The sequence below is a fragment of the Lentinus tigrinus genome (genome assembly GCF_003813185.1).
Source record: "Lentinus tigrinus ALCF2SS1-7 unplaced genomic scaffold L226scaffold_9, whole genome shotgun sequence".
NCBI lineage: Eukaryota > Fungi > Basidiomycota > Agaricomycetes > Polyporales > Polyporaceae > Lentinus > Lentinus tigrinus.
Genome location: NW_027137918.1, coordinates 835525 through 852154, shown reverse-complemented (window position 1 = coordinate 852154; position 16630 = coordinate 835525). Strand labels below are relative to the sequence as shown.

Here is a 16630-nt window from a genome sequence, read left to right as displayed (position 1 = left end):
GTACAGAATAGGTGTCCGGTTGGGCGGTTCGATTCGGGTTCCCCAGCGTCACACGACAGCCGCTTGTAGCCTGGTAAGTCGTGATTTGATCGGGTTCTGCCAGGAATGTTTGCGCCCGACGTCCAAGATGAAGGCAAGAATGCTTGGAAGCACGAACTTTACTCTCAAACATCCGGCTAGTTCCCAGGGCAGCGCGCAAGCAGATTGTCGCCGAGGCGCTCATCCGTTCGTTCGAGTACACACCTGACTTTGGCTATCTGCTCAGATAACATCATAACATGTAGCCCACAGACCCCTGATCAACGCATTGGATGTATTGCTCGATACAGCGTCAGAGACACGGCGAATGTCTGTCACGCTTTACGGATATCTGCTACAGCATCACACGTAGTACAACGTCATCAACATCTCTGGCGACTCGGACATCCTACCTCGGACTTATTTAGAGGGATAAGACCCTCACGACTGGGTCCTGGCTGATTTCGTCCTCGTTGATGTATAACTGCGACGCTGTTTCAGCCTGGCTGCAGATAGATTCACTGTCAGGTGCGACACTCACATAAGACTCGAGGACTAGCGAGTCCTCTCCAAGCATCACCTCATCATCATAAGCCACACCACTGTCGACTCCAGCTTCTCGACTTCTCTGCGGAGGTACGGACGGTATGTGGTGACGTTCTCTTGGAAGATGCGGCCCATCAACGTCGTGGGCTCCGTCACGAGTGCATCGTGATCCCGCCGGGCTCCGTCCGTGCCAACTTCAGCGGAATCGAGAGCGGCACGCCGGTAAGCCAGGGTGTTGAAGTCATACAACTCGACAATGCACGACACCGAGCCCTCCGGATCAGATAGACGTCCAAGTCGGCGATGATGCAGGAATGCGCAGGACGTCCCATGCATGAACCAGCGCATCCCGCTCATGGAGTTGTCTGTCCACGAGCAGCCGAGACCCAGTAGGGCCCCAGTCTTGCCATGGGAAGATTCGACGGGTCTGCCCTGGCGATAGCGATTGGATCGCAGACATGAGTGTTGTGGAAGGGATGAGCGAGATCAGATTGTATCCCCCAGTTCCGTGTCTTGACTGAACCTCGAACGTTGCGACAAACAGTCGATCATTCCGTGAGACTGAGAAGGGGACAGATAGAGATGGGGTCGGCAGGGAATCAGGCCCGGGTGCGCTGCAAAGCGTGGTTTCCCATATGTTGAATTGTGTGCTAAGGGGAGGATATGCGAAGGCGCAGAGGTAGTCGAGATCTGCGGTCCGCACTTGTTCGCAATGGCTTGCCTTGTCCAGATCGAGTACTATCAGACAAGGCTTGCTGAAAGCGGTCCGATTGTCGGTCAGGGTGATGTCCATGCATGTCAAGAGTAAGATGTAGCGCGGCACCATAAATGAGAAAGATCCGTTCTCATTGTCGTTAACATGCTATAACCGCCGGTGTCAGCTCACTTCTGTTGCTGACGGTTGGGAATCAGCCATATCCTCACCATGTGAAGGTCGCCAGTTTTCCAGTTCCACACGAGGAGATCAGAAGTCCTACCGAACGTACGCCGGTCCGCAGTCGTTTGGAAGAGTGCTAGATAATCGTTCGATACTTGCATTGAGTAGCTATAGAGAGTACCGACGTCGTGCATCAGTGCCCCTGAAGTCGCATCGGGATGCGACAGGCCAGTTTCCAAGGACCTGAAGTGGATGTGACATAGCATGCTGAGACTCACTCTGAAGAGGACGAAGAAAGATTTGATCAGCAATCACAAATAAGCCACACCCCGGAAATAATCAAAGATCACATACCCCGGGCCTCTCCGAACCTCCTCTAGAATCACGAGGAGGTCCTGAGTGGAGTCAGAGACGAAATCATAGATATCCATTCCCAAGACATCCAAAGACCACCGCTTCTCCTCGATGCGACGAACGCGTGACGGAAGCCGGTGAAAGTGTAGTCTACCGTTGTCACCGTCTAGTTCCCGGTAGGCCAAGATGCCGGAGATGAACTTGCAAGTGCTCAACCTCGCCTTTCGACGAATAATCGTCTGAGATGACCAGGTCAGTGTCCTCCATGCTCTTTGCCTCTCCATCAGCGACGTAAGGCGTTCAGATATCGTGAGCTTCGAGTGTTTCCCGTCTTCCATCCCTGCCGCAGCCAGCTCGATCTTGTATCGCATACGGATGTCTTCATCTACAACATGCTTCATCCCAGAGCATACCTGTAGCATGTTCAGCCGGCGGCCCGGTCAGTTCGCTTTGATCGACAATCGACCGCAGCTATAATAGTGCGTTCTCACCTCGCGACAGCGGAGAACGTCCCGGAAGTCGAGATAGAGTAGAATGGAGACCAACAACTCGAAAGGCATATCAACGAGAGTCATTCTGGCGACACAGCAGGTAGTGGTTAAGCAGAGTAAATACGTTCGACGCTGAAAGTCGGTGTGGACTCGACATACCCCTAACTGACCTCAGGAGGAGGAGTCAGACGCGCAGAGTCACCGCCACTACTTACCGGCATGGTGGCGGGCCGGGGCTGTCGACCGCGAGGACGAAGTCCTTGCGACGCGCGCGTTGTCATTAAACTATTCCGAGGACATCAGGACGGATCGACTGCAGAATGGTCCGTTAGGACTGGCTGCGGCCCTTCAGGCATCTCTCACAGCGGGCAAACAGGGGTAGACTAAGTGTGGGCATGGCTCGCGAAGGTACTGGACAGATTCGCCCTCCACGTGAGTGGGACCTGGTAGAACCATGACAGTTCTTCTACGTGGTATCACAATCATATCAATGAGCTGCATGTTAGCAACAAATGATTCTTGTACTTACTGGGACACGTACATCAACTGGTGACCGCGCCTGCTCAAGACAGTGAAACAAAAACAGTCCCGGTTTACATCAAGCAAACATGCACAAGTCCTGTTACGTCGTCTGTACAACGCCCGCTGGAGGCATAAACCAGTGACGGAGAGCCGGCCCATTCTTCTTCACCTCTAGATCGAAGATACTCCGACCTGGGAACCGTATAGCCTGTGCGACTGTAAGCCACATAGGAGAATGCAAGTGCGCGATGCGGCTCACCATCCATGTCCTGCCATCCGCCACGACCTTTTCGAGACTCGGCTGCGTCGTCATGAGCATGCGGATGTCGTTCTTGGGTATAGGTGCGCGCTGGGTGTGCGAGCTGTGCAGATCACCGAGGTCGGTGATTGTGTGCACGCGCTTCGCGTGTTCGAGTGAGTCCGCGAAGGTATACTGAGATATTACTGTAAGCATGCACGACTACGACGGCGAACAGGCACGTACCATATCCTTGACGGACAAGGTGAGTTTGAGGGTCTCGAGCTCGGTGCATTTCTTGCAGATTAGGGTCGTGCTCTCCTTCGACAGGAGGCAATTGCGAAGGGACAGGTGAGTGAGCGTGGCGTGGTGAGCCTCAACAAGGTTCTTCACGAATGGGTCACCGAGGGTAACCTTGTCCGACAGCTTGAGCGAAAGCGACTTCAGAGGAGACGACCACATTTTCGTTAAATTGATGGTCGTCGTCCAGAGAGTAGGGGCCGAGTTTCCTGGCGTAGGTGCACACTGGGTGTCGATGGCAAGGTGCCGGAGAAGGGGTAGGGGTGCGATTACCGCAGGAGTCGAGCGGGAGGAATGTTCCTGGAGGAGGGACGTCAGCAGTGAACAAGACGCTGTGTAGCAGGTATCCGTACATAGCTGGTGAATGCCAAGCTCTGCAACGCCGGAGTATGAACGAGCAGTTGTAAGATTACGCTCTGGTCGATCTTGGGGCAGTTGATAACGTGGAGACTATTAAGCTTTGGCAGCTTCGGAAGGACCACGTCTAGAATCTCCAAACTGAGCGTCTGTACGGACTGCGAAGGAGATCAGTGCACGATAAAGCGCGGTTAACAACCGGCACATACCGTTAATGTCAGCGACGTCAAGGTAGGCCCTAGCGTCGCACTCCATCGAGGAAGAGCATCGACAACGTTCCAAGATGCCGAGTCCAACGTGAGCGCATTGAGGCCGGATATTTTGGTAACTTGAGTCACCTGATCGGACGTGAAATTGGCAATGATCCGCAGCTGTTGCAGGGCCTGTTTATCCTGGAGACAAAGCAGAAAACTCGGCATCACGTCAAGCGTGCACGTGAATGACCCCAGGTTCTTGCATAGCGAGAGCGTGCGCATGCAATCATCCATGAACTTCGGCTGTGGCAGAAATTTAACGGTCGGAATAGCGCGGAGATCTACAATCATTTTTCCTTAGTATTTCGCGAGAGAGATCTGCTCGTACTGCTCACCGATATGTCTGACATGCTTCGCAAGGTGGGTATGGGCCAACACTGCAGCGAAAGGTGAGATGATCTGACAAAAACACTCTGATCAGCTTATGCGCATATATAAAATCGTAGAAACTTACAGATGGATACCTTTTGGCTTGTTGCAGCCCGAAACTGAGGGTTCTGTATAGTCGTGGCACGACTGCTGTAAGGAACGATCTGCTGACTAGCGAGACATGGACGAGGTCATTCCCCGAAAGATACGCAAAGATCAGTTCCAAACAGTCCAAATTGAGATTGTCTGCAGAGACCATTTGGGATGATTGTGGTAGGCGGTGATAGTGGTGGTTCTAACTGCGGAGGCTTGTATGTTGCGGTGACCGTGAGCTGGAGTAACAAAGGACGGCAAGCGCTCGTGTATACAATTACCGCTTCGGCTGTTGCCGAATTGCTCGTCCACGCCCCGGCGCCGCCGATCCAGCTGAGCCCAACTTTGCCTTCCACCTCGCCGTCGTCGTCCTCGACGATGCCGGGCTCAACCGCGTCTCTCGAGTCTCTCAGCTCGCCTTCTCCATCCCCCCCTCCCCCAGAAGATCAGCAGCTCAACAACGGCACTCCAGCAGCCCACGACGGAGGCCTCGACAGCGGCTCAGAGCTCTCTGAGCTCACCGAGGAAGAACAAGACAACGACAACCGCGCGAACGAAGACGATGCTGCTCGCACAGCAGCGCGCAAGAAGAAGCAGCGCGACCACATAGTTCCAGAGCCGATGTGGGACTGGGCTGTGCGCAAGAAGAAGCCGGAGAAGAAGGACTGGGGTGGCAAGTTTGAGGAGGAGGAGGAAGAGGAGCAGGCCGGCCCCGCGAAGGCCATGGAAGAGGAGGAGGGCGACGAAGAGGACAAAGGTGCTCATTCGGACCGCGACGTCTCCCTGGACAAGGATGATGCGCTCACCGACAACGAGGTCGCCGACGATGACGACGACGACCCCCCGGAAGACGAGGGTGAGTCCGGTGACGAAGCTACACCCGGTGCACCTCGCAAGGATGTCTCCGGGGACGTATCTGGGGACGAGCACGACGATCCTGAGTACGCGGACCCCGACGAGCCTGACATCCACCAGTCGCCCAAACCGGTGGCGTCACCTGACCTCACTGACGACGAGAATGAGGACGTCGGAGAAGAAGAGATCGAAGAGGAGGATATCCAAGATGTAGAACCGGCTACAAAGGAAGGCTCCGAGGTCGATGAAGAAGAGGAGGACGTCGTGCCCGACGACGTCGAGGTCCCCGACGCGGACGAAGCGCCGACCACCGGGGCCGTTACCCCCGCCAATGGCATTGAAGACGCTGTCGACGCGGATCCGGACGCAGCCATGGATGTTGACGCTCCTCCAGCGGTGTTGATGTCTCCAGTCGCGGTCGCGGCTACGTCCATCATGGCTGGTGCGAGTCTTCTACAACCTGCCTCCCCGTCATCTTCCACACCTTCGACGCCTTCTGGCTCGCGCGCCTCTTCTCGCTTCCCTTCCGCAGAACCAGAGCAAGAGCAAGACGTTCCCTCCGAACCCGAGGCCGAGCCAGAGCCAGAACGCCGGGCTACCAGTGCCCGCGGCGGGAGGCGCACTCGCAAAGGGCGCACGCGGGCCCCACGACGGTCCCGAGTGGCTGCAGCAGTCGACGCTGAAGTTGAAGGAGACGTTGAGAACCCGGAATTTGAAGGCGAAGGTGCCGACGTGGACGACGACGTCGCCACACCCGACGTCGACCTCGATTCGGATATGCAGCCTGCCCATCGCGCGGAAGCCCTGGACGTGTTGGCTGCGATCGAGCTCAAGTTTGCATTGTTGCGAGAGCGTCTGTATGTGGAGAAGATGGACTCGCTCGCATGGGAGGAGGGTCTCATTGCAGATGGTGCGTCTCGTCGTGAATTGTTCTCTCGCGCAGGATCTGACCGCGTCCAGGGACGCATCCGGAACTGCTACACCTTCACGCGGAGCTGTCAAACCGACGAGACAAACGAGTAGAACTGGCGACGCGGCGGCGCGACTACGAGGTTGAGAACGTTAGGAAGCGTCGCAGGCTCGACGAAGCAGGCGCATGGAGTACGTGGAAGGTGCGAATCCTGCCATATAGCCTATCGGACTGTCTGCTCATTTGATTCACAGAATGATCGAGATGAGCTACAGACGACGATGATCGCCGAGACCAACGGAAAGAAGCGCAGACTTGAACGCGAGCGGAAGTTGATCGAGCGACCCCCACCAAGTAAGTCCCTTCGTACTCGCAGCCCAACGCCCCTTATAACAGACATATCGCGTGCAGCCCGTCGCTTCCCTATGCCACTGCATGAAGTACCTCCCGCCCCGACTCTGCGAGAGATTGTCAGGAACAGTCCGTTTGGTCTCCCCGACTCCGCCCCGACCCTCCGGAAGCGTTCGCGGAAGAAGGAGCTGGCGTCGCAAGTACCCCTGGCGTACCCTACACTCGAACCTCTGTCACGCCACGAAATCATACAGGACCTGGAAATGTTCTGGCAGCACCATCGCAACGCTCCGATAGGCTACAACCCCCACAGCCACATGCCAGGGTTGATGAACGCAGTCCTTGGTGGTGGCATGCCTCATGGGATGGATCCCTATGCAATGGGTATGCCAATAATGGATGGACCCGGACCCGCCCGCTTCATCCAGCCGCACATTCCACAGCAGGCCATGGTGCAGAACTTTGGTCCACCTCCTCGTCTTCCGCACCACCACTCCGCTCCTCCTGGTGCCCTTCCGCACCTTTCGCATGCCCAGCAAGTGCAACTGGAACAGGAGATGCAGGCTGGTATGCGCCAGCCAGGCATACCCCCCCATCCTTCGTTCGCTCCCGGCCCGGGTCCCGGGACTCTTATGAGGCGCTCTATCTCGCCTGTTCCGTTGAGCAACGGCGCTGGGCCAAGCTCGGTGCCCACTACGCTCGGTGGTGGGCCTGTACCTTCTGGGTTTTCTGGTCCAAAGCCAAATGGGTGGTCGGGACCACCGGCCAACGCCAAGGAGTCTAAGCGTATGAATGGGGAGGCCGATGCACGGGAGAGGGAGCGCATAGCCGAGGCAATGGCGCAGAGAGAACGGGCGGACCGCGAGCGTGCACAGCGCGACCTTGACCGCGAGCGGGAGAGGGAAGCCGAGCGCGCATATCATATGTCGCACACACAACCGCGACATAGTGCGCACCAGCATGCCCACCAACATGCTGTCCATGGACCTGCTCCAGGCCAGGCTGCCCATCACCATGTACCGCACAATCACCAGCATCATCACCACCACGTACACCACCATCATCACCCTCCTCCCCCACAAGGGTTCAATGGCCCGGGCAGTAATGCGCACGCTCCACCCATGGCGGGATTGCCACCCGGCTCGAACCAGGGACTACCCAATCCGTCGCTCAGTCCTCATAGCATGCGCGACTTCGAGCAGCGCCGTCCCCGCTCTGGCGCGCCTACCGAGGTCATCGAGCTGTCCGCCCCAACGCAGAAGCAGACGGCTTCCCCTGGCATGTCTGTGTTCTGGCAAGGGAGTGATGAACCTGGAATTCCGGCTGACCACCTCAGGGAGCGAGAACGGGATCGGGAGCGTGAAAGAGCAGCAGGTCCGTTGGGTCCGCCACAACCTGGCCCGAATGAGCGCCTGATGACACCGTTCACCATGGGTCCTTCACAGACACTGCAAAGAAGTTTACCTGGCTCACCAAGGAACCCGCTATCCGCGGGACCTTCTAACCCCCCTCCGTCTGTACCCTCCTCCCGGCGCGGATCGTGGTCTATGGCCCCGGAAGACGCTCGTCCCTCGTCCGCATCCCACAGACCACCTGAGTCTAGTCATCCAATGGCCGGCTCCTCTGGTTCCCAACGCGCACCCGCGACCCGACTTCCACAACCACCCTCGACGTCATCCTACCACTCTCCGTTCGGCTCTCCGCCGCGCAACGGTCGTGCGCTACCTCCCGCTAGCCCATCTGCGACGCCTTTCTCTGGGCCGCTGCGCTCCCCCGTGCGAGGGGGGCAACAGGGGCGTGTCCCTATCGGCGGTCCTGGTCCACTTTCCCCGCCCCCTTCGCTGCCTCTCAGTCCGCGCGCGATGGGCAGCACGGGCTCGAAGTTGCTCCGGATGCCCTCCCCGCCTCTCACTCGGGCTCCTCTCACCAAGCTCAGTGGGTTTCCCATACCAGAGAGTGGCAACATCGCGCCCATCATGAGCACGACGAGCGGCCCAATGCCGCCTGCGTCCCTTGCCGCGTCCTCGCTCCTCTCTCCCTTGCCAGGGTTGCCGGCTCCAGGTGCCCCGCCTGGCCGGACGTCAAATGGCCCGCTCGCAGAGAAGGCGCCGCAGCTGCCTGCTGCGAAGTCCGTACCCGTCTCCGTAGATGGTTCGTAGCCCCAGTCCGCGAACATGAACATGGAAAGTGGATCTCCCTATATACCGTGGTTTTTTTGCCCTCCCCCACCGTTACAGTTACCGTTATCGTTTAGTCCAGTCTAAGTCTAGTCGGATTGATCGTGCATTATCATTTTATTTGTGTGTAAAGAGGTGTTGCCACTAATATGTATCTTGGTTGTTCGACTCTGCGGCGTGGTGGACTCCTTTAGCATACGCTCAAAACTGGAGGTGAGCTTCCCACGTTCGACTGGAACTGACCAACCGTGCAGAATATGGTTGCCATTGAGGTGAGCGCGCACCTCCTGTTATGTTCTAATTTCGCACCCATCTTGATTACTTCCACAGGACGTCTTCTGCGGAACCTCGAAACCACTACGGGCCACATCTGTACAACTCTCTTCGTCATGCTGTCTTTCAATTCCACTTCAACACCCGTCTCGACGGTGCGACACACCTCATCGTTCTTTATACCTTCCATCTGACTGCCCGTAATATGCAGGTCTCAAGCAACGAAGGCATTGACCCTGAGTTGCTCGCTCTAGAGCGCAATATGGTTCATTCTAAAGCCCCTAGAAGCATCGTACACGAGGTGGGTATCGATAACTTCTCGCACATCCTCCGCCAACCCTCCGCCCCACGCCTATCATCTTGCCCTGTGTCGTGCTTTCATCGACGTGGGTTCCCATGAACTTGTGGCGCAGCAGAGCATCGGTCAGTCTCCCACTGTCGCGGGTTGGTCGTCCCCGTTTCGTTCATCTCCGTTTACCCCGTCTCAGCTCTCGTGATCATTCGAGCGGACGATGTGGACATCAGAGTGCCGGTGCATGGCAACGGGGCGAGGTGGGTGCTTCATTACTTCCCCTTCCCTTCTTTGCTCAGACTAACCAGTTGTTTCTTATAGGCTCCGACGCCGGAATTCGAGGATGGAAACGACATGGTCCCCCGCAGCGTCCGAGTCGGGCCCCCTCCATGACTCACCGCATTGCGCCGCGTGGCGCCGTCCCGCACCAACATGAATCCACAACCCTCCTTCCCCGCGTCATCCCTGCGACAGATATCACTCTCAACCATAAGGCTAGCTCTTGAGGCTATCACGCCAGCGCGTGTAGCGAAGCCCTCTTTCTCCTAGTGCGCGTGCTCATTCTCGCCTAATCCTCGCAATAGGGGTTTGCTTCTACCTCGTGAACAAGATGAGGGACCAACAGACGTACTATGTACGAGGCGCAGCTGGCAGGGCCTCGAGCTGAGGGGGAGAGGGTGACGAGCTCCCGCTCTTCACGCATGAGGTTGTTGCCTCTCAGTCGAAGCGGTCTTTCGTAATCGTCTACTTCCTCCTACCATCAAATGAGGACGCTTTTCGACTGTGATACTGGGGCATAGCATGTACATTCCAACCGAGACGGACACGGACCTGAGACTATATATAACGCAGTGCCCCGCACTGCGGTCTTGTTGTATCATAGTTGTCATAGTGTGTGCGCGAGCTCATGCATGGGTCATACGGGTCGTGAATCATATCGTCGTTTCGTTGCAGTCACCGCCCATCTGCCGCATTGCTTCAGCACCCATTGGACAACTCTATAGACGAGCACGACTCACCAACTCAGCTCAGTCCCACGCTGCAGCAAACTCAGTGGGCTTCATGATGCGCGTCGGCGGGTTCGCCAGGGCATTGTCGCGCGCGTTCATCAGCTCAGCAGCCATCGCCATCTTGGCGAGCTTCTCCTCAAGCATGTCGACGTCGGGACACTGCACGTACTTCTGCATCCCGTCCATCTTGCGGATTGCAGCGCGGAACCACGTGCGGCACGTAAACCGGTCGTGCGTGGTCTTGTCGACGGCCGGGGTTGTGAGGGGGATGTTTCGTAGGATGCTGTGGAGGTCGTCTACGCACGCCTGGGGGGATCTCACGCCCCAGTCCTCGACCCGACCGATGGGAGTCAGGGTGATGCACCGCTGGGACTGGGGACCGTCCCAGGGGCCATACTCATACTTCCATGGGATGGAGCCCATCTGGTTTGTGGCATGGAATTTGTAGCCTGTCCTGCGAGTCTGCGGAGGTGCGGAGGCCGTCGTTAGCGAAGGATGAGGTCGGTGCGACGCCCGACTCACTATGCAGAGGTACAGAAGCCAATGGTATTTTCCGAGGTCTCCGGTGTCGCACAGGGCGGCGAAGATAGTTCCCGGCTGAAGGAGGTAGCCGTTCTCAAACGCGCTGGAGTAGTGAGCGACGTCAGCGTCTCCCTCTACGAGAATGGACTAGAGAAACTCACTCAGCTGAGATCGCCATGGGTGCTCACGTCGGCGGCGCACAGGAATGGATTGGTTGTAGAATGGACAGCAGCGAAGCAGCGAGGGGAAGGGGTGGCATAGATTCGTCCACAGGGTCTCGACTCTGCGGAAGAAAGGAGATCAGCTGTCTATATATGCCCTATCTCAGCGACGTTTGGGACACGTTGAGCAGGCACAATGGGGTCCTACTCGCCTGGCGACTTGCCGTGCGTCTGTCTGCTCGCGGGGCTTAGGAGTTGACATCCCCGAGGTCGAGACCCAGGGTCCTTATATCGCCTGCGTTGGTCCGTCTCGTGGAGGGTGCCTCGTGCCGGATCGTTCGAGCAGGCCATCCGTCATGAGCGGCGTTCGTTCCTCGCTAGACTTGCTATCTTCGGGTGATGGACCCTGATAGGGACGTAAGGAAACAAAACGCCGCTGGCCCGCTGCACTTCCTGCAGCCAGCTTCTGATGATGTAGGAGAAGGGCCCTACATGATTCTAACCCCCTTTAGCCTCACCGAGAAGAGGGTTCCATCATGGCGCTCCCGGGTATCAGGCGCGATACGCCGTCCGCCGCGCAAACCTAGCGGAAGCGGAGTTACCTTGAACAAAGCACTGTGTATTATGCACGACGGAGAGGTGTACTAGGCTGAGAGAAAGGAAGAGATGTCGTGCAAGGAGAACGGGGGAGAGGGCCGACCTGCCCAGTGCCAGTACCTGCCGCTTGAAACGCCTTTATAGGAAGTCTTATGTAACGGGTAAGTAGTGCAAGCGCTCGTCCACTTGCGGCGCAACGTGGACTCTTCGTTCTTGACCACAACTTCAACTTGACCATGGACGACTTCTGAGTGTGAGCATGGTCCATCGTCCTCCATGCAATCGATGAAAGCACATGGAAGACCTTCTCCAGGTAGGTCGCCTTTCTTCGTAGTACATGTCTTAACTGATCTCATTTCCGTAGGGAATGTCCTACTGCGATTGATCTGCTTCGCTTCGAGATGCAAACTGGCATGGACGCTATGGTGCTGGTTCCCAAGAACCGTAAGGCTGGCCTGCTACAGAAGCCTCGAGGAAGCTGGGTTGCCGACCCATGCTATGTCGAAGGTCGTCAAACTTCCATGCGGCCTCGTCCTCAAGAGGGTGAACCGATCTCCCTTCCCGGAAGCGGCCAACACACGCTTTGTCGCCGAGCGAACCTCGGTCCCGGTTCCTCGTATTCTCGACGTCGTCGAAGGCCACGGCCCCGAACCTTATGGCTACATTCTGATGACGTGGATCGAAGGCGAACCCCTTCGCGCGTGGATTGCCGCGCACTCCCAGCGCACCGTGGAAGAGATGACGGCGCACGCTCAGCTTCAGGAAGCTATGGACTCCGGCAATATGGAAGCCTTGGAAGCCGCGATGGGAGAGATTCGTGCTCTTCCTCCGCCTCGACTCGACATGTCCGAGGGCAGAGAGCTCGCGGACGATCTGCGGGAAGCGTTTCGCGGACTCCGATCGCTCTCGCCTTGCAATCCATGCGCTATCTCCGGACTTCATGGGAGACCGCTCAGTACCGCTCGATGTGGCGGACCATCCATGCTGGGGCCGTTCAGTTCTCAGGACGACTTCAAAGACACCGTCTTCAGCCTCGCTGGCGGGGCGGTTGCATATCGTCTCCCCGAGCTTCGTCGTCTTGCCGCACCCGTTCGCGCTAAGATGCATCGTGTCTGCTTCACACACGGTGATCTCCACGACGGCAACATCCTCGTTAAGGATGGGAGGCTTGTTGGCATCATCGACTGGGAACACGCCGGGTGGTATCCCGAGTACTGGGAGGCGACCATGATGGAGTACCACATGATGGGTCGACCGTTGAACCATCAATTCTGGGACGATGTGCAGCCCTTTGGAACGCTGTGCTATGACGCAGAGCTCGCTCTCGAGTACGCTCTGTGGAGGTGTACGGGTACGACGACCATCGCGGATGCGCGTGGAGACGACTTATCTTGTCCTCGGTACGTGCGCATCTCGTTCGTCCCACGCCTCTCTCTGAGGGGATTGCTAGACTGCGCAGATGAAGCGGTTGTTGCGCAGGGGCCTATGAAGGGGAACTTTTGAGGGTAGCGTGGCGTAACGCTTTGGATCCGCACAGTTTGCGTGCGTGTTGTCACTCTCGAGCCATCTGGCGTAACAATTCAATAACAATGAGCCCAACGGTTCATGTCAGCTGTTAGATTACCCAATATGTACTCTACATATGTTGCCGAGTCGGAACGCCGCAGTGCAGTTGATACCCACTCTTGAACCAGTATTTACCGGTACTTATCTCTCCCCATACAAGATATCAGATACGTCGTCCGTGTCACTTGTGCTTGCGCCTTGAACAGATAACTTAGGATTTTCTATTGCATAGGGTATGAACGCTCTCCTCCACCTCATATGCTACGCAACCACGTCTAGGGCAACGTGGGCCCTGTGGCGTTTGTTCCCCAGTTCCATACGGGTCGTTTGTTACGACAGGTTGATGGATCTTGGCATCTCAATTCCCCTCTCGCCAGTTGTGAAGCTACCGTGCAACCTGGCTCTCAAGAAGATTTATTCCTTCCCGTTTCCTGAAGCCGACAATATGGAGTTCGTTGCGATCCATACACCTCTACCGATCCCAAGACTCTTTGACGTTGTGGAACATCACTCTGCAAAATGCGGGTACATTCTCATGACCTGGATAGAAGGAGAGACTCTCGGCGACTGGATCAAAGCTCGCGAACGACGGACACCTGCCCACGATGCCGCCTTAGCTGAGCTGGACGCCGCCCTCAATGCCGACGATATGCCTGCGCTTCAGATCGCCGTCGCAAAAGTGCAATCATGTCCCCCGCCGAAACTCGACATGATCGATATCGCTGGTCTTGCTGACGACCTGCGCCGGTCGTTGGATCAATTCTGAACGCTGCCTGCGCCCTCCGGAGCTGTGACACGGCTGCGGGGGCGGAAGCTCATAACTGTCCGGATCGGTAGGGAGGCGATGGGACCTTTCTCATCACAGGAGGAGTTCAAGGACTACCTCGTAGAGCGAACCAGCTCCGCTGTCGCACATCACCTCCCTGCGCTTCGTCGCCTTGCAGCGCCCGTTCGCGCGAAGCGGCACCGTATATGCTTCATCCATGCGGACCTGCACGGTGCCAACATACTCATCAAGGACAACAGGTTGGCGGCCATCATCGACTGGGAGCACGGGGGATGGTATCCGGAATACTGGGAGATGACGATGATGGAGCACCATTACATGGATTTCCCGGCTATGCAGCAGTTCTGGGACGTTGTGTATTCGGACTGGGTGGAGGACAAGCTGACGCTGGAGTGTGCTCTCTGGAAGTGCGCGGGAGACACCATCCTCGTAGATCATCTCGGAGATGACTTCAGTTGTCCACGGTGAGTTCGTCTGCGACAGTCGTGGTGTTGCGTCTGCTGATAGCCCGTCGCTTTTCGGCCACAGTGTTGATGAACGTCTCAAGCAACTTACGGCCCGTAGAACCGCAGAATTGAGTCGACCATAGTAGTTTGGTACCGCTCACCCTAGATCCGAGACTGCCAACCAAGGCGATCATCTCGGATAGTACATATAGTTGAGGATATGATGTTGTCTTTGGGATTGTCTTCGGAATATCTGTTCGGAATAACTCTTCGCTCAGGTGCGCTCTTCTGTGCTCTTATAAGGGTCGTTAGGTGTACTTCCAATAGACAGGTCCTTCAAGGACCGAGGGGATACAAGTCGAACTTGAAGTTGGGACTCAGACGGGACGGCATCACTTCGGACCCCGATTAATTACAGCGCCGAATCTCCCAGATTGTATTCATAGCCATCGGAGGCACTATCGGAGTGCAAAATGTGTTGGCATGACTCAGTAAGTACTCTCGGATGCTCTCGTCCGTCTCCCATAGCGTACGCTACTCTTGTGGATGTGAAGAGTCCGTTTCGTCGTCCCATGCACTCTGTTCGCACCTGACAAGACTTGTCGCTGCAATCGGGCAGACCGTATGTCGCGCCACGAATTATGTGACTCCTCCGCCGGCGCCTGGTTCTGTTCTCGTGAACATTGTTATGTACTGACTTCCACGTTCCACGTAACGACTACTGCGCGCAAGTGGGTACGTGTAACCTAGATAGCGAATTATAAAGAGACTGTACTCACTTTCTCACCTCTACAGCTAAGATGCCAGGTCCGACACCCACGCTCCCACAGACATTCCTGCAGGTCCTCAGCTCCTGCGACAACTATCGCGTAGGATCGCCCGGCGACGAGAAGGTTATCCCGTGGCTCCTCTTTCCTGATCCATCCTCGCCGGCAGTTGGACTGCTTCGCCCGGAGATCGTCGCTCAGCTACGCAAGGAAAACGAGTCGTCTTCTGCGCCTTCCTGGGAGATCCATGAGAGCTCCGATCGCAGCTGGGTGAGCTTCGCCCGCGGAATCGACACCCCCGCGGCACGTTCGCGCGTTATGAAGGAGCTCTGCGAACGCTGGCGCGACACGGGTCTCTGGCCCGACGAGATCAGTCCGCGGAAGTGGCGCGCGGAGCTCTATCCCGTCTACCGTAACCCCTTCGGTCCGCGCGACTACCCCAAGGGCGGGAGCATCGACGGGGACACGCTCAACTATGCGTTCGAGATGGAGAGGGCGGCAAGCGGACTGTTCGGCATTGTGACTTTCGGTGTTCACATGACCGTATACGAGGAGGTTCCTGGCGAGGAAACTCAGTACAAGATCTGGGTGCCGCGCCGCGCCGCGACAAAGCAGACGTGGCCTGGATACCTCGATAACAGCGTTGCGGGCGGGATCGACGCCGGACGTGGGGTCTTCGACTGCGTGGTCAAAGAGTCAATGGAGGAAGGTAGTATTCCCGAAGACGTGGTGAAACGGCATGCCCGCGCAACGGGCAGCATCAGCTACTTCTTCAGGTGAGAAATCTATGCGCCTTGTCGTCCCCCAAATCAAGTTAGTTGACTCGTGACGCTGTACAGAACGCCGCGTGGCTGGCTTCAGCCTGAGATCGAGTGAGTGACTTCAACGCGTATTTCGCCGATCTGTAAAGTTGACGGAATACGTAGATATACTTATGATCTTTGCCTCCCTGCCGGATCCGGTGTTCAGCCGCAGCCTCTCGACGGGGAAGTTGAATCTTTTGAGGTCAATCGACGTTGCGGCCGGAGATTTCCCGTTTCTAACAACGCACGATTTCCAGTTGCTACCCTTGTCCACTGTTGTGGAGTATATCAAGACTGGTCAATTCAAGTACAACTGCGCTCCAGGTTTTTACCGTCTCCATGCCCGTTCTTTCTCGCCCATGGCTGACCTGCGACTTTGATCAGTCCTGATAGACTTCATGGTGCGGAAAGGCATCATAACTGCTGATAACGAGCCGGACTACCAGGAAATCGTCACCCGGCTGCATGGAAGGTTTGATTACGAGAAGTGGAATCGGTTCTGACTGGATAAATGGCAGCGCTAGACAAGGGTGCGTGTGAGTACTACGAGCTTTTTAAGCAAATGCTCAACCGCGTTGGGGGCAGATTTTGCTAGATAACTCTTCGGAATATGAGTCGTGGTAGTCGTAGACTTGACCCCAATCGGGACCGGAATTCCAACGTTCGACGAATGCAGTGCGCCGGTACCACCCGA

At 56.6% G+C, this 16630-nt stretch overlaps 9 protein-coding genes across 9 annotated transcripts; 6 read left to right on the top strand and 3 right to left on the bottom strand.

Annotated features, from left to right (window-relative positions):
- Positions 1-844: 844 nt before the first annotated feature.
- L226DRAFT_461076 (uncharacterized protein) lies at positions 845-2370 on the bottom strand (the record flags this gene model as incomplete). Its single annotated transcript, XM_067675632.1, has 4 exons — positions 845-1426; positions 1489-1708; positions 1796-2208; positions 2287-2370. The coding sequence occupies 4 exons, from the start codon at positions 2368-2370 to the stop codon at positions 845-847; spliced, it is 1299 nt and encodes a 432-aa protein (XP_067536611.1).
- Positions 2371-2602: 232 nt separating this feature from the next.
- Positions 2603-4653, bottom strand: L226DRAFT_506817 (uncharacterized protein). The gene is made up of 8 exons (XM_067678099.1): positions 4412-4653; positions 4293-4356; positions 3913-4238; positions 3700-3861; positions 3293-3646; positions 3068-3241; positions 2816-3016; positions 2603-2752 (listed from the first exon to the last, which is right to left on the bottom strand). The coding sequence occupies exons 1-7, from the start codon at positions 4583-4585 to the stop codon at positions 2909-2911; spliced, it is 1362 nt and encodes a 453-aa protein (XP_067536610.1). The 5' UTR covers positions 4586-4653; the 3' UTR covers positions 2603-2752; positions 2816-2908.
- Positions 4654-4773: 120 nt separating this feature from the next.
- L226DRAFT_612286 (uncharacterized protein) lies at positions 4774-8873 on the top strand. The gene is made up of 4 exons (XM_067686374.1): positions 4774-6184; positions 6235-6386; positions 6439-6538; positions 6596-8873. Exons 1-4 carry the CDS (start codon positions 4798-4800, stop codon positions 8692-8694), a joined length of 3738 nt encoding a protein of 1245 aa, XP_067536609.1. The 5' UTR covers positions 4774-4797; the 3' UTR covers positions 8695-8873.
- A 323-nt stretch (positions 8874-9196) lies between these two features.
- Positions 9197-9978, top strand: L226DRAFT_395162 (uncharacterized protein). The gene has a single exon (XM_067674522.1). The coding sequence runs from the start codon at positions 9382-9384 to the stop codon at positions 9781-9783; it is 402 nt and encodes a 133-aa protein (XP_067536608.1). The 5' UTR covers positions 9197-9381; the 3' UTR covers positions 9784-9978.
- Positions 9963-11111, bottom strand: L226DRAFT_395154 (uncharacterized protein). Its single transcript, XM_067674521.1, has 4 exons — positions 10971-11111; positions 10810-10912; positions 10297-10749; positions 9963-10242 (listed from the first exon to the last, which is right to left on the bottom strand). Exons 1-3 carry the CDS (start codon positions 10985-10987, stop codon positions 10306-10308), a joined length of 564 nt encoding a protein of 187 aa, XP_067536607.1. The 5' UTR covers positions 10988-11111; the 3' UTR covers positions 9963-10242; positions 10297-10305.
- Positions 11112-11781: 670 nt separating this feature from the next.
- L226DRAFT_485148 (kinase-like protein) lies at positions 11782-13378 on the top strand. The gene is made up of 2 exons (XM_067677095.1): positions 11782-11880; positions 11932-13378. The coding sequence occupies exons 1-2, from the start codon at positions 11844-11846 to the stop codon at positions 13068-13070; spliced, it is 1176 nt and encodes a 391-aa protein (XP_067536606.1). The 5' UTR covers positions 11782-11843; the 3' UTR covers positions 13071-13378.
- On the top strand, positions 13213-13946 carry L226DRAFT_395115 (uncharacterized protein). Its single transcript, XM_067674519.1, has one exon. The coding sequence runs from the start codon at positions 13369-13371 to the stop codon at positions 13897-13899; it is 531 nt and encodes a 176-aa protein (XP_067536605.1). The 5' UTR covers positions 13213-13368; the 3' UTR covers positions 13900-13946.
- On the top strand, positions 13601-14541 carry L226DRAFT_395135 (uncharacterized protein). The gene is made up of 2 exons (XM_067674520.1): positions 13601-14384; positions 14449-14541. Exons 1-2 carry the CDS (start codon positions 13978-13980, stop codon positions 14507-14509), a joined length of 468 nt encoding a protein of 155 aa, XP_067536604.1. The 5' UTR covers positions 13601-13977; the 3' UTR covers positions 14510-14541.
- A 352-nt stretch (positions 14542-14893) lies between these two features.
- Positions 14894-16605, top strand: L226DRAFT_534091 (nudix hydrolase 20). Its single transcript, XM_067680597.1, has 6 exons — positions 14894-15101; positions 15162-15909; positions 15973-16005; positions 16060-16138; positions 16194-16260; positions 16321-16605. Exons 2-6 carry the CDS (start codon positions 15167-15169, stop codon positions 16437-16439), a joined length of 1041 nt encoding a protein of 346 aa, XP_067536603.1. The 5' UTR covers positions 14894-15101; positions 15162-15166; the 3' UTR covers positions 16440-16605.
- The last annotated feature ends 25 nt before the right edge of the window (positions 16606-16630 follow it).

Excerpts from the sequence above, each read along its gene's own strand:
- L226DRAFT_485148 (XM_067677095.1), top strand. The coding sequence starts at position 11,844 with ATGCAATCGATGAAAGCACATGGAAGACCTTCTCCAG. Across the intron at positions 11,881-11,931 it reads ACATGGAAGACCTTCTCCAG|GGAATGTCCTACTGCGATTG; the intron begins GTAGGTCGCCTT and ends TCATTTCCGTAG.
- L226DRAFT_395162 (XM_067674522.1), top strand. The coding sequence starts at position 9,382 with ATGAACTTGTGGCGCAGCAGAGCATCGGTCAGTCTCCCACTGTCGCGG.
- L226DRAFT_612286 (XM_067686374.1), top strand. The coding sequence starts at position 4,798 with ATGCCGGGCTCAACCGCGTCTCTCGAGTCTCTCAGCTCGCCTTCTCCA. Across the intron at positions 6,185-6,234 it reads GGAGGGTCTCATTGCAGATG|GGACGCATCCGGAACTGCTA; the intron begins GTGCGTCTCGTC and ends GACCGCGTCCAG. Across the intron at positions 6,539-6,595 it reads GATCGAGCGACCCCCACCAA|CCCGTCGCTTCCCTATGCCA; the intron begins GTAAGTCCCTTC and ends TATCGCGTGCAG.
- L226DRAFT_395154 (XM_067674521.1), bottom strand. Across the intron at positions 10,750-10,809 it reads GGCTTCTGTACCTCTGCATA|ACTCGCAGGACAGGCTACAA; the intron begins GTGAGTCGGGCG and ends GCACCTCCGCAG.
- L226DRAFT_395135 (XM_067674520.1), top strand. The coding sequence starts at position 13,978 with ATGGGACCTTTCTCATCACAGGAGGAGTTCAAGGACTACCTCGTAGAG. Across the intron at positions 14,385-14,448 it reads GATGACTTCAGTTGTCCACG|TGTTGATGAACGTCTCAAGC; the intron begins GTGAGTTCGTCT and ends TTTCGGCCACAG.
- L226DRAFT_534091 (XM_067680597.1), top strand. The coding sequence starts at position 15,167 with ATGCCAGGTCCGACACCCACGCTCCCACAGACATTCCTGCAGGTCCTC. Across the intron at positions 15,910-15,972 it reads AGCATCAGCTACTTCTTCAG|AACGCCGCGTGGCTGGCTTC; the intron begins GTGAGAAATCTA and ends GACGCTGTACAG. Across the intron at positions 16,006-16,059 it reads TGGCTTCAGCCTGAGATCGA|ATATACTTATGATCTTTGCC; the intron begins GTGAGTGACTTC and ends CGGAATACGTAG.
- L226DRAFT_506817 (XM_067678099.1), bottom strand. The coding sequence starts at position 4,585 with ATGGTCTCTGCAGACAATCTCAATTTGGACTGTTTGGAACTGATCTTT. Across the intron at positions 3,862-3,912 it reads TGACGTCGCTGACATTAACG|TCCGTACAGACGCTCAGTTT; the intron begins GTATGTGCCGGT and ends TCTCCTTCGCAG. Across the intron at positions 3,647-3,699 it reads GCTTGGCATTCACCAGCTAT|GAACATTCCTCCCGCTCGAC; the intron begins GTACGGATACCT and ends TCCCTCCTCCAG.
- L226DRAFT_395115 (XM_067674519.1), top strand. The coding sequence starts at position 13,369 with ATGAACGCTCTCCTCCACCTCATATGCTACGCAACCACGTCTAGGGCA.